A 12,325-nucleotide genomic window follows, 5' to 3' on the forward strand; every position below is an offset into this window, starting at 1 on the left:
TGGACAAAACAGCACACCCCATCTGCATACTTTCTCTTTTGAACCAAGTGGGCTAACAGATCCACTCAGACCAGCAGAGTTGGAGTATGGCAAGAGCAAACTGCTACCAGCCTTGTTATTTCAGTCCAATTTCCCCTTTGACAGAGCGGGCAGCGTTGTCAAACGTGCAGGTGCATCTGATTCCCGCTTTTGCACAGCAGTGCAGACTGCAGGAAGATGCTGCCTTTTTTGAAAGGCATCTAAGTAAAAGGCCTTTGAAGCCAGCTGTGCGGCACAATGCCCTGCTCACCGCAGGAGCCCCAGGGATGGGTTGTCAACGGGTGGGTGTGGAGTGGCTGTGGCTAACACACAGAAGAGTCTAAATCTGAAGACATTTTCCACAACTACAACGAGTTCTTCACTTTCATGCTTTATTGAAAGTAGAATATGAGTCAAAGACAGGTATTGGTAAGCAGGTTATTTCTCTAAAGATTTACTTTTAGATCCAAGCAGAATGTCATCCCATCTAGGTGATACAAATTATGGACCAATGTGACTGGTATGAAACTTCATCAAGGAAATATAACAGAACTTTATTCCCTCCCATGACTAGAAATCTCATATGTAAACATGATTTACTGCCACTGCTACTAAACTTGTTCAATCTTCATTTGTCCCCTCCCACCCACCACCCCCCTTAAATATAAAATCTGAAACATTTCCTTCAAGTCTGATATCCATCAGTGCAATCTGCTTTATTCGACATAAGGCATTTGGGACAGTCACTTTTGAATGGATTTTTGCCTTCTGGAAGAGTCAGGTAATGGTTTAATTCTCAAAATTCACCTTTTTTCTTTTTTTAATGCCCTAACGTGTCCTCTTCCTTTCTGGTCATTTCTTAGCAGTCAGCAAGTGTTCAAAGATTAATGTCCAAGTAGACCAGTACCTGGGAAGAGAAACACAGGTTGAGGGAGGGTTGTGAAGCAGACATTGTAAATGCACATATCCCTCCTGCCGAGAAAGCTCCGCCCTCGCCGAGCACCCAGGAGTCCCCCGGGGTGGTCCAGGGCAAGAACAAACCATGGACTTCACGCTACATCCTGTTCCTGCTGAAAGCCATGGGTTTCCTTCACCTATCTTCAAGGAAATCAGATTACACTGATGCTTTCATGAGATCCGTTCTGATCACCTCAGTGTTCCTTTGTGGCAGTGGTGTGCACACAGCAAAACTGAACCTAAGGAGCGACTCACTGTGGGCCAGTGGCTTTGCTGCTCACTTGCTTTAGCCAAGAAGCCCTGGTAACTGATGCAAACTCATTCTTTGGATTATCAGAGTGCCCCCCGCTACACACACACAAAGCTGGTAAATCTGTAAATGCCACAGTCATGCACCTGGCAATGAATATTACTGGTGTGCATTATTGCAATGACCCAGATGTAGGACGCAGCACCATCGGGTCTCTACCTGAAGCAATAGTCTCACAAGTACCTTCACTCTAAATATAGTAATTAAAGCTTTTTATGGAATCTATAATTAAGGCAAATTTTTCCACCACTAATTCTAAACAGTTACTCATAAATGGTTTTGCTCTAAGATAGGAGAAACTGAAAAAGTTTAGATACAAATCTTGGGATTCCATGTGCTAATTTTCCATCCGTCCATTAATAGGAAAAAAGAGAGAGAAATCAACATGGACATCTGACACAAGGGAAACCCAGAGAGGCCTGAGTGCAGCAAGATAATGAAGGGAGAATAATAAATGCATTTAACTAAAATTAATTTCGGTCATGAGACTCAGATTGAATTAAAATTTAAAATCAAATTACAGCCTTTACTTTAATAGAAAATTACAGTATGACTCTTGACATTCATGAACAGAACATGACAAATGTAACTTACCTTTAAACCCTTCTTCTGGCATACAAACTGGAAAAGGGGGAGGAAAAAAAAAATTCCAAGTTGAAAAGGCTGTCATGACAGACCGTAATAAGATCAATGCCTAAAGATGAAAAGGTTAAAAATAGCTTCTAACTGCCTCAGTCACCTGGAAGGCGATGTCAGAAGTTATGGATGGCGTCAATGGAAGATAGTCTTTTCTTTGTGTTTATTTTTATCAAAGCAACACACGTGCACCATTTTCAAAGGTCCATACCAGCAGGGCAGCATGTAAGGAGTGGCCTGGGGAAGACACCTGATCCCCCCTCCTGGAGAACCAGGCTCTCTCCTCCTCCCGCTTACCTTCTAGAAGCCCCTTTGACTCTTGCAGCAGTTTCTTCCAGAATTGAAAGTCTTTATTTTGAAATAGCATGCCTATAATGCTGGCCTCCTACTTAATGACTCCCTCACTACAAGGTAAGCTAATCCCGCCGCATACACCTGCTCCTAAGCGGCCCTCCTGATGTGGTGCTCTTTGCGGCCATTGAGCCACTCTGGTGGCTTCACAGGTCAAGCACTGGGGATGCAGTCTTGGGTTGGCAAAGTCACCAATATTCACCTCTCTGCTCCTTTCCTAAATTACTGTAGATACCTTTCCCTCTTTCTTTGATCTTTCAAGACAATCTCCTAAGATTCTAACTTAACAACATGCAGTCAAAATTATACAAGGAAGATAAATTCGTCCTTACCTTGCATGACATCGTCCATTGCAGCATAATCTGCAATTGGTTCATCAGCCTAGGGAGAAAAAAAATGAAGACGATTCAAAACCCCAGGAAATGGAAGCAGTGAGGGAGAACGTGCCGGATGAGCAGCACCTTCAAGTGGGCCATCGCTGCTAACCACACACATTGTCCAGTGGTGGATTCAGCTCCAACCGCAGCCAACAAGACTGGGATGGATGAGGATTGCTCTGCCTGTGGCTCTAGACCCATCACTGGAGAATTCTTGGTGCAAAAACACTGTTAGAACTGTTTAGATACCCTGAATCAGAGAGTGAAGATGTCAGGGGTGGCAGAGAGGTAAAATGAAAAGCCAGGTTGGTCTTCTCAAAACACACCAATTAGGTAAAAAGCACCCCTCTGTTTTCTGTCAGTATCAAGAACGAAATGCCACATTCCCTTTTGAGGACAGAAGCCCACAGTGAATCTGAGCTTAGGGTGAGATTAGCTGCCCTATGAAGCAGAAACTCTTTGTAATGTGGGCCTTTTCTAGGAGTTTGGACTGGGTCATTAGGCTCCAGATACTCAACAGGTTTTCAAGATCATTCTGCAAATTCTACAGCTTCAGAAAAAATGCCAAGAGCCAAGTGCAGGAGGTGGTAGGATGGCAACAGCAGCAAGGTGGGTCGGCCTTATCATTCCAGCGCCTAACTATCACAGCAGACCTGGGATTGTGGGAAGTGTGCATTTCAGAGCTTAAGACCTGACACGTACCCTGCCACCTGAGACAGCCATGCTTGGCATAGTTGGGAGCCTTTGGGCCTTCAAGAAATAAGAGGCAAGGGCAGGAGACTAAATTAGGCCCTTGGGGAGAGGCAGATCTGGCTAATGAAGCCGATTCAATTTTTCTTTGACAATGTCTCAGAAACCTCCACATTGCAAAACAGCAGCTGTACCACACTATGGGTAAAAACCCCATCAAGTCAGCTGGGTACTTACTGACCATCATGACGAGAGACCCATGTCTTACCCTTGACTGGCTGGCCATCCCTGACCCAAAATGACAAAATCCAAAACTGACATGATGCTAATAATTGGAAAATCCCACAACAGACCTCTGGTAACAGGCGGTAGTGACAATACACGGGATTACATACTGGATAAAATGACCTTAACACTGTATGTATAAGGTGTAGCAGAAGGAAGCATAAATGAATTTCATGTTTAGACATGGGGGTTCCATTCCCAAATCTATATATGCAAATCTTCAAAACAAAGCTGAAAGCCACAACCCTTGGGTGGCAGTGGCACCCTGGATGAGGGAGACTACACCACTATTCTGAACCAGGAGGTAAGGACAGGGTGCTTCACTAGACATGTGCTCGAGCAATTCGAGCAATTCAACTGAACTGTGGTTTGAAAGGAGACTTAACCCACAGATACTGTTTTAAACACAACTTCCAAAATCCCAGTGATAACAGCAAGAATTTTTATAATTGTTATAACAGATTCAGATTCTAATATGCAGAGTAAGTCACAGGAACTTTTTTCTAGGGGACAGTGCAGGAATTTTTTAGGGAAAGTTTTAGACATCGGTATCCTTAGTATACTCTTCTGGACAGCAGCTATAGTCCCATGGGCAGTTGCCTCGGCAGGGGCAGACTAAACACTCGATTAGAGGAAGCCAGCATCTTGACTTTCTGGGGACAGGTACTTGCTGATGCTGCGGGTGCAATCAGTGATGTCCTGTCTCCACTATGGCTCTTGTGGCTCAGCCAGGACTGGGGAATCTTGGAGGCCGGAAAAAGCTCACTGCAGTCTTTGGAACCACATCCTGCTCAGAATACTTGTCACCACCACCTTTTCTGGCACTGACACACTGCAGAGTGTTACCCGAAACATAGCTAAGGTGCTATTACTTACCTTTAGCAAAATGACAGATTCAGGAATGACGCCGAGGGTGCCAAGGGTAGCACAGTCATCAGTTAAAATTTTTCCATCAATGGACAAATTTTGATCAAAAGGAGCAACAGAAAATGCATGCATGATCTGTGACAATACAAAAGGAAAAAAAGTCTGCATAAAGCCAAATACTGAGACCCATAATACAGTTGAACAAAACAATGCACAGGTTCTAAACACAGAGAAAGGCTCAGCCCACGGGGAACACCCCATGGGGTCAGCAATCCTTCATGTACCTTGGGAACTTCCTTGGGGGAGGCACAGAACTGGGGGACAATGAACACTTTTTTTTTTTTGCAGGCCTCCCCCACTGGAAGGGGTGTGAACAATGAAACAAAAGGTAGGGCTGGGCCACTCGGCTCTCTAGCTAAGACTCAGCAAAGTCATCACTGTCAGCCACCTTTCCCAGATCAACAAGTCAAGCCTTCCTAAGGGCCAGGTTTAAATTAACCGGATGCCTACTGGGACTTCTCTCTTTTCTAATCTTACTTCTTTAGGCCGAGAAAACAATCTAGTCCTGGGAATTATCATGTATTATTGAACTGAGTCTTGTTTCTGGAAAACAAAATATGAATGTCTAGGGGTAATGACCAAATCTATTGCCCACCCCAATTATGGCCAAGTGCAAAAAGCAAAAAAGAAAAAGGTTAATATACACAAAGATGGTTACCCCTTTTTTGGGGGGTGGGGGTCACACTGAGAAAGGTTTCTTCCCCCATAATTGTTTTCTAGAAGACAAGCAGCCGTTGGGGTCAGAGAGGCACACAGAGGTACCTTCATAAAGTGATACTGTTCTAATACTTCAACGCCTGCAACATCCACGGTTTGGGCAGGTTGCAGCAGGGACCCAAGAACTTGAGCCTTCCAGGACAAAGCAGGCAGCAGAAGTAAAGCCAGGACTTGAACTCTAGTATGCACAAGGGAATCTGAAATGTCTGCAATGCCAAATACCCGCCGGGGTCTAACTCTTCATTTGGAAGAAAGTAACAGGACATTCACTTTATCTATTTATTATTTTAGCTATATGCTCACTGAATCTTATTCTATTATGTACATTTTATGTTTCAACGTCCTGAGGTTTTGGGAAAAACATTTTGCAGTGTTTGTACTTTGACTTAGAATGACCAAACAAGCTTGGAAAACTGTGCACCTAACACAAGCTTGAACAATGGCAGGGATGAGGTACTCTTCCCCCACTGCTGGGCCAGTCTCATCTCCCTTCTTAAAAGCACAGAAGCCTTGGAGGAGCAGGCCGGGACCAGGTACACAGAGGTCTGTGGCTTACAAAGCCAATTGCAGTGGCATCATCAAGGAGCTTCCAGTACCAAGAAGCCTATTTCTGGTGTGGGAGAGGTTTTAGAAAATGAGTGAGCCTTTGCTGGTAGAGGCATCCTGCAGGCCAACTGAGGCACATGGCACAAAACACTAAGAATACAAGCGAGCATGATCACCGTGACAGAGGTGTGCTTGAAGAGGGAGTGTTATTCTGACCTCTTGGGAAGAAGAGAACAGAAACAGTTTTGCTAGCAAAAAGGGAGGGTGAGACGGAAATCAGGAAATGCAGGAGCAATGCAGAAGCTGCCAGCCATTTAGCCTTCTAAGGTAGGCAATGCCACCCACTGAAGGCCTATCTTTGGGAAATAAAATAAGACAATTTAACACTTAGCATCTTCTGAGAAAGGAGATGAGTAAGTTGCACTTCATTTACTTTATGGCATCACAGGCGAATGAACTAATGATTGGGCAAGTTTCTTCACAGTTTCCACCAACTACATGTGGTGGATATGTCTGGAATCAAACAAGTACAGCTTTCTAAGGTTGTCATCCTATTCAGCCAGAAATGTACCATCCCTAGAGGAAAAGCTCGATCAAACAGAACAAAAGGAATCACATGCTTTGTATAAGTCACCCACCAGCAGCCAACTGAGGATCACACACATGCCCATCAGACTCCAGAGTCACCCAGGCTGCTGGGTGCAGGGTTACATCGAGGTGAAGCTTTAAAAGATACCACCACTGAGCAGAGAGGAGAAAATTATATTTCACTGCCTTTTGTCTCGACTTGGTTTAGATCACAGAGGTCCCTGCAGCCAAGAGTGGGGGTGAGAGCAAAGGCCTCTGCCAACGAATTGCCATGAACACATCTGGGAGCTGCCTGTGAACAGCTGCACCTGCCAGCGGCAGCGTGTCCCCACAGGTATCGGGCTCTCACATGGAGAGGTCATTTCTGCTGACTCCAGATTTAGTCTTCAAAAACAGTTCATAATAAAGGCAGCACAGGCTTTACCAAATGTCTTTATCCACAGGGGCCCTTTTGTAATTTAAAGGTTTTGAATGTTCGAGGTTTACCACTGACAGGCAGAAAGCCGGTGATAGAAACAGGCTTCCTTAGATGTAAAGGGTACAATAACAGAGTGAAGATATTATGCCAACACATTTATTTTCAGAACGATGGGTTCAACCAAGGGAAACACTGTGCCCAGGACAATCTGGAACACATAACACCCTCAAAGGAAGCCTGTACTTTGGCCTCAATTATAATGATAAATATCAGCAACAAGAAACACACATAACCAGTAAACGAAGCCACATAAAAGTGGAGAATACGAGAATTTGGTCAACGTTTTAGATATGTAGCAGTGCCTGAAATGGTTTAGGTGCCAGATTTTTGCCATGGACATCTTGAATTCATCAGCTCCTTCGCCTGGGCTTTAAGATGAACCACTGGGATGCTCATTTAGCACTGACACCTAGACCTAACAATACAGGAGGTATCTGCATAGGCCTGTCAGTCACTGAACTGACATGCAGCAGTGCAGGCTTCTGTAGGGATGGGAGGAGCATGCGCTAAGCTGAACCCTTAGACAATTCGGGAAACACCAATGTACAAAAAGAGCAAAAGAAAACTTGAAAATTCCAACACACAAAGAATCCCCAACTCATGTTAGTAAGCAGTCAATTCAGTGGCTGCCTTTTGACCACTCTGGAATGTCACAGCAGATCCTAGCAACTGGTTCCGTTGCCTATTAAATAATCGATGAAAAACACTGCAGGGCCTGGTGCAGTAGCCAAGTGGCTAAAGTCCTCGCCTTAAATGCGCCGGGATCCCATACGGTCGCTGGTTCTAATCTTGGTGGCCCCAACTCTCTTCCAGCTCCCTGCTTCTGACCTTGGCAAATAGTCGAGGATGGCCCAAAGCATTGGGACCCTACACCCACATGAGAGACCAAGAGGCCCTGGACTCCTAGCTTCAAACTGGCTCAGCTTTAGCCGTTGCGGCCACTTGGGAGTGAAACAGCAGATGGAAGATCATCCTCTGTGTCTCTCCTCTCTGTATATCTGACTTTGCAATAAAAATAAACAAATCTTTTAAAAAAAAATCCAAGCAAAGAAAAAAACACTACACAATATGGTCAAAACAAACAACCTAGAGCAAGGTGGACAAGGCATAAAATAAGGAGCTCACAATGTTTCTCACTGCGAGAGCTACACAAAATCACTTTGAGCTTCACAGCAAGTCTTGACTATTTGCAAAGCTAAGTCTCTTTATTTTAAAATCAATGTCCCAGTACTAGCAGAGAGAATGATCCAAAGGGCAAGACTGAGAGCAAGCAGGTTCCTGCACAAATACACGAGGGGAACAGACGCTTGCCTAACACAGAGCAGATGGGAAAGGGCATTTTCCTCACCTGGATTTTCAACTCTTTTAGTGTTTGATTAGCAGAAACGAGAAGTGCTTTCTCACCACGGACTTTCCTATGTCGCATACTCCGTCGGATGACTTGCTTGTGGTAGGCAATGTAATTCTGATGTGAAAGTTTTTGCCGCTTTGTTCCTCCGTTGCTCTGCAGGGAGGATGCAAAGTGAAGAATCTGAGATTTGAAATCTTGTATGACCCCTATAAAAGCAGGTGACACACGGGGCTCCTAGACAACTGAAATTCAAGACAATGGGTGGAAGCTAGCCAGCATTAGCTGGTTCACAGAAAACTCAAGTGACATGTATCTTTCTCCGTGTGTCAGCAGGAATGTTTGTCACAGGAAGAACAAAATGGTTAAGTTTGACTGTTAAATCAGAATACAATAAGAATGGAAAAATATAAGATTATTGAATTTAGTTACTTATTATTATTGGAAAGGCAGAATCCTAGAGGGAGAGACAGTGAGATCTTCTACCCACTGGATCACTCCCAAATGGCTGCAACAGCTGAAGCCATGTCGATCTGAAGCTGGGAGCCTTATCTGGGCCTCTCAGGATGTGGGCCATTCTCCACTGCTTTCTCAGACCATGGCAGGGAGCTGGATGGTAACTGGAGCACCCAGGACATGAACTGATGCCAATACGGGATGCCAGCACTTGCAAGGGGGCCAACCGATGTGGGGGGACCTGGATTGAGTTCTGGCTCCTGGATTCAACTGCAGCAAGGCTATGAACAATTACATCTCAATGCAACCATTTAGATGCAACAGGAACTGGAAGACATAGCTAAATAAGTGTAAAAGAATCAGATGAAGAGGTCATCACATCAAGTGGAACAATTTACTGGAAAACAAAATGGGCTCCAAGTCAATGTCAGGAAAAGAGTGAAAATGGGCTAGGGGTAGTGCTGACAGTGGCATAGCTGCTCTTGAACAGTAATAGCTCAGAGAGGTACAAAATAGCATGCACCTGATCGCTTACAGGTTTGGGAATCAGTTGCTTAAGACATACTTGATGGGGCATGTCACAGTAGCTGAAGCCACCGGCCATGATAATAACATTAGATACAATAAAAGTTGACCCTAAGTGCTTGGGACCTTGCCAACTGGATGAAGCTCCAGGCTGGCTCCGCCCTGGCTATTGTGGCCACTTGGGGTGTGAACGTGCCTGCGGGGTTGGGGCGGTGCAGGAGCAGGATGTGCCTGAGTCTGGGAGCTGTAGGACATTAGGATATTTCCGTCAGTTTTATTTATGAGTATATTGCAAGCATGAAACAAGGCACTGTCTTTGCTTCTAGGAAATGAAAGCAGAATTTTTTTTTGTTATTTATTTATTTTTATCAGAAAGGCAGATTTCCAGAGAAGGAGAGACAGAAAGATCTCCCATCCACTGATTCACTCCCAAAGTGGTCCTAATGGCCAGAGCTGAGCCAATAGCTTCTTCTGGGTCTCTCATGTGGGTGTAGGGTTCCTGGGCCTTGGGCTGTCTTCCACTGCTTTCCCGGGTCATAAGCAGGGAGCTAGATGGGAAGTGGAGGAGCCGGGACATAAGCTGGTGCCCACACGGAATTCTGGCGCATGGAAGGTAAGGACTTTAGCCACTCGGCTACTGCAATGGGCCCAGGAGTTTTTTACGAAAAGAAATCTTGTTTTAGTGGTAGGCTGTAAATCTGCCCGTACTCCACATCATTGTGCCTGTGTTTGGTCCCATTCCCTGGCTCCTCATCCAGCATCCCACAGATGTAGACACTGAGAGGGAGCCGTGGAGGCCCAAGTAATCGAACTCCCTGCCTAGCCACTGTGGGCATTTTGGGAATAAAACAGTGGATGGGAACTCTGTCCGTCTCTTTTTAAAAAATGAAAATCTTTTCCTCTGCTTAATTAAATTATGATGCACTAACCCTGAGGTTCAGGGTCTGGTTTCCATACTTGTGACTAAAGTGACAGTTGTGCAGACAAGCAGCTTAGCGATCTACTTAAGCAGGGGTCAAACCCATGGAGTGTCACGGATCTGCAGAGAGGAGCATGAGCAGGACACAAGCAGAGGAGCGCTGGCCCAGGGTGCCACCCACTGGCTGGGCACTGCAGTGGCTGAGTTCAGATTAGTCCAGAGTCTAACAGATCCACATTCAGAAGATAAAAGGAAATGAATGTAGTAAAACAACAACAACAAAACACAAACGTTGGTGCCACTTTCCTCAATCCTGACTGGTAATGGTGGAGGCTAAACTGAAACTACATTCTACAATTGGGAATGTAAGAAAAAATAGGAACAATGTGCGATTTCAACCAAAAAACAAAGCACTAAACATCACGTGACACACATCTGTTGGGACTGGTGTGAAGAAGCAGTGGCTTAAAGGCCTGAAACACCAGCTTCATCTACTTCTAGCACAACTCCCTGCTGAGGTCTGGGAAGGCAGCTCAAAATGGCCACGTGGGAGACCAGAACAGAGTCCCAGGTTTTTGGCTTCTGCCTGACCCATCCTTTGTTGTTGCAGCCATTAGGGGAATGAACCAGCAATGGAAGTTCTTCTCCTTGTTTGTAACTAAAACAGCAGGACAAATGTGTTACTAACTGATTTGAAATGGGTCTAAGGGCTTTTCATAAAATTACTTTCATAGAATTTAAATCCAAACAAAGTTATTAACCCAAATTTTACATAATGTCAAAGAACATAGGGTTGATCTAGATTAGAGGAAAAGGGATTTGTTCCTCTCCATCAAGGTAAGTAGAAATGCATCATTTTTTATGAGATTTAAACAGCATTTGTAAAAATGATCTGCACACTGAGAAACTGTGATGGATAACAATGAAAAGTTGCAAGGAGGGCGACATTCTGAAGACTGACATTCCTCAGGAACCATCCATGCAGCTGCAGAAGGAAGATCACAGATTTCTCACAAGCCAAAAATATTTAAAACATCCTAAAGTATTACAACATCCAAACAAGGAGAAGGAAGACAGAGGAAAATTATAAAGTACAGAAAACAGTACCAGCATAAAAAGCAAACGTTCCCCAACATTCTCTATCATGTTTATAAATGTGCAATCTGTTGTGATCCACAATTGAGGAGAGCAATTCCATATCCACTCTGTGGTTATGACCACAAAGAGTAAAACTAGACATTCACAAAAGTTCACTTTTCCAAATCCAAATCACTTGAAATGTTTTCTAAGCAACTCCTGGGCTGAAGATAAACTAAGGACAATAACATCTTATCCACAAGGCTTAACAAGAGATCAGAGAGTAATTAAGAGCAGGCAATAAAAGATTTGGAAAACAGACATGATTCCCAACTAATTACTAAACCACATTACCATGAGATAATAACCACAATATAGTTTTGTCAACCAATTGAGAACCAGGATAGCTATATGATTACAAACAAACACACACACACACACACACACACACACACACACACACACACATACACACACACACGGAACAGATCAACTAGCAAGCAAGTAAATTTGTTTGGAGTCATGAGGCTTGAAAAGATAGACATGAGTTGGAGACCTGGAAACAAAGAACTGACCACAGATTAGGGACAGCAACTTGACATCTGCAAGGACAAATTATCTGACTTTCATCTTAAAAAACTACCCTAAGGAACACAAAACATACACATGTTCCCATGTGTAATAAGGACATTACTTAATTATAATATCCTCCCAAAACTAAAAAAATGTGCATTCCTCGAAGATGTTATTCGATTAAATATAGATATTCGACTAAAAATAGATGCAAAAGGCCATACACAGTTAATTCAGGCTGGCTCAAATGGCAAATACTCCCCTTTCAAACGCTGTGATCCCATATGGGCACCAGGCCATATTGCAGTGCTCCATTTTCCATCTAGCTCCCTGCTTGTGGCCTGGGAAAGAAGTGGAGGATGGCTTGAGTCCTTGGGTCCCTACACCTGTGTGATGGACTGAGAAGAAGCTCCTGGATCCTCACTTTGGAACAGCTCAGTTCTAGGCACTGCAGCCTTATGGGGGAGTCAAAGAATACCAACACGAATCCAGCAGGAGCACTGTAAAAAGCTGTGGTGGATCACTGTCAGCATGGTCGTGTGCAGAA

At 44.2% G+C, this 12,325-nt stretch overlaps 1 protein-coding gene across 6 annotated transcripts in view; it reads right to left on the reverse strand.

Moving 5' to 3' along the window:
* Positions 1–400: 400 nt before the first annotated feature.
* The window catches only part of USP48 (ubiquitin specific peptidase 48), a 57,953-nt gene continuing 46,028 nt past the window's right edge, over positions 401–12,325 (reverse strand). For 5 of the 6 annotated variants that reach the window (XM_040988048.1, XM_040988050.1, XM_040988045.1 and 2 more), the window contains 5 exons: positions 8,229–8,384; positions 4,501–4,626; positions 2,605–2,653; positions 1,880–1,906; positions 401–925 (listed from right to left, as the gene is read on the reverse strand). In XM_040988048.1, coding sequence (XP_040843982.1) covers positions 903–925; positions 1,880–1,906; positions 2,605–2,653; positions 4,501–4,626; positions 8,229–8,384 — 381 coding nt within the window. In that variant the 3' untranslated portion in view covers positions 401–902. The remainder of the gene's footprint in view (positions 926–1,879; positions 1,907–2,604; positions 2,654–4,500; positions 4,627–8,228; positions 8,385–12,325) is intronic. The other variant, XM_040988049.1, reaches the window with a different exon arrangement.

This window comes from Ochotona curzoniae, unplaced genomic scaffold, assembly GCF_017591425.1.
Source record: "Ochotona curzoniae isolate NIBS_2020 unplaced genomic scaffold, NIBS_Ocur_1.0 contig_4792, whole genome shotgun sequence".
Taxonomy (NCBI): Eukaryota; Metazoa; Chordata; class Mammalia; order Lagomorpha; family Ochotonidae; genus Ochotona; species Ochotona curzoniae.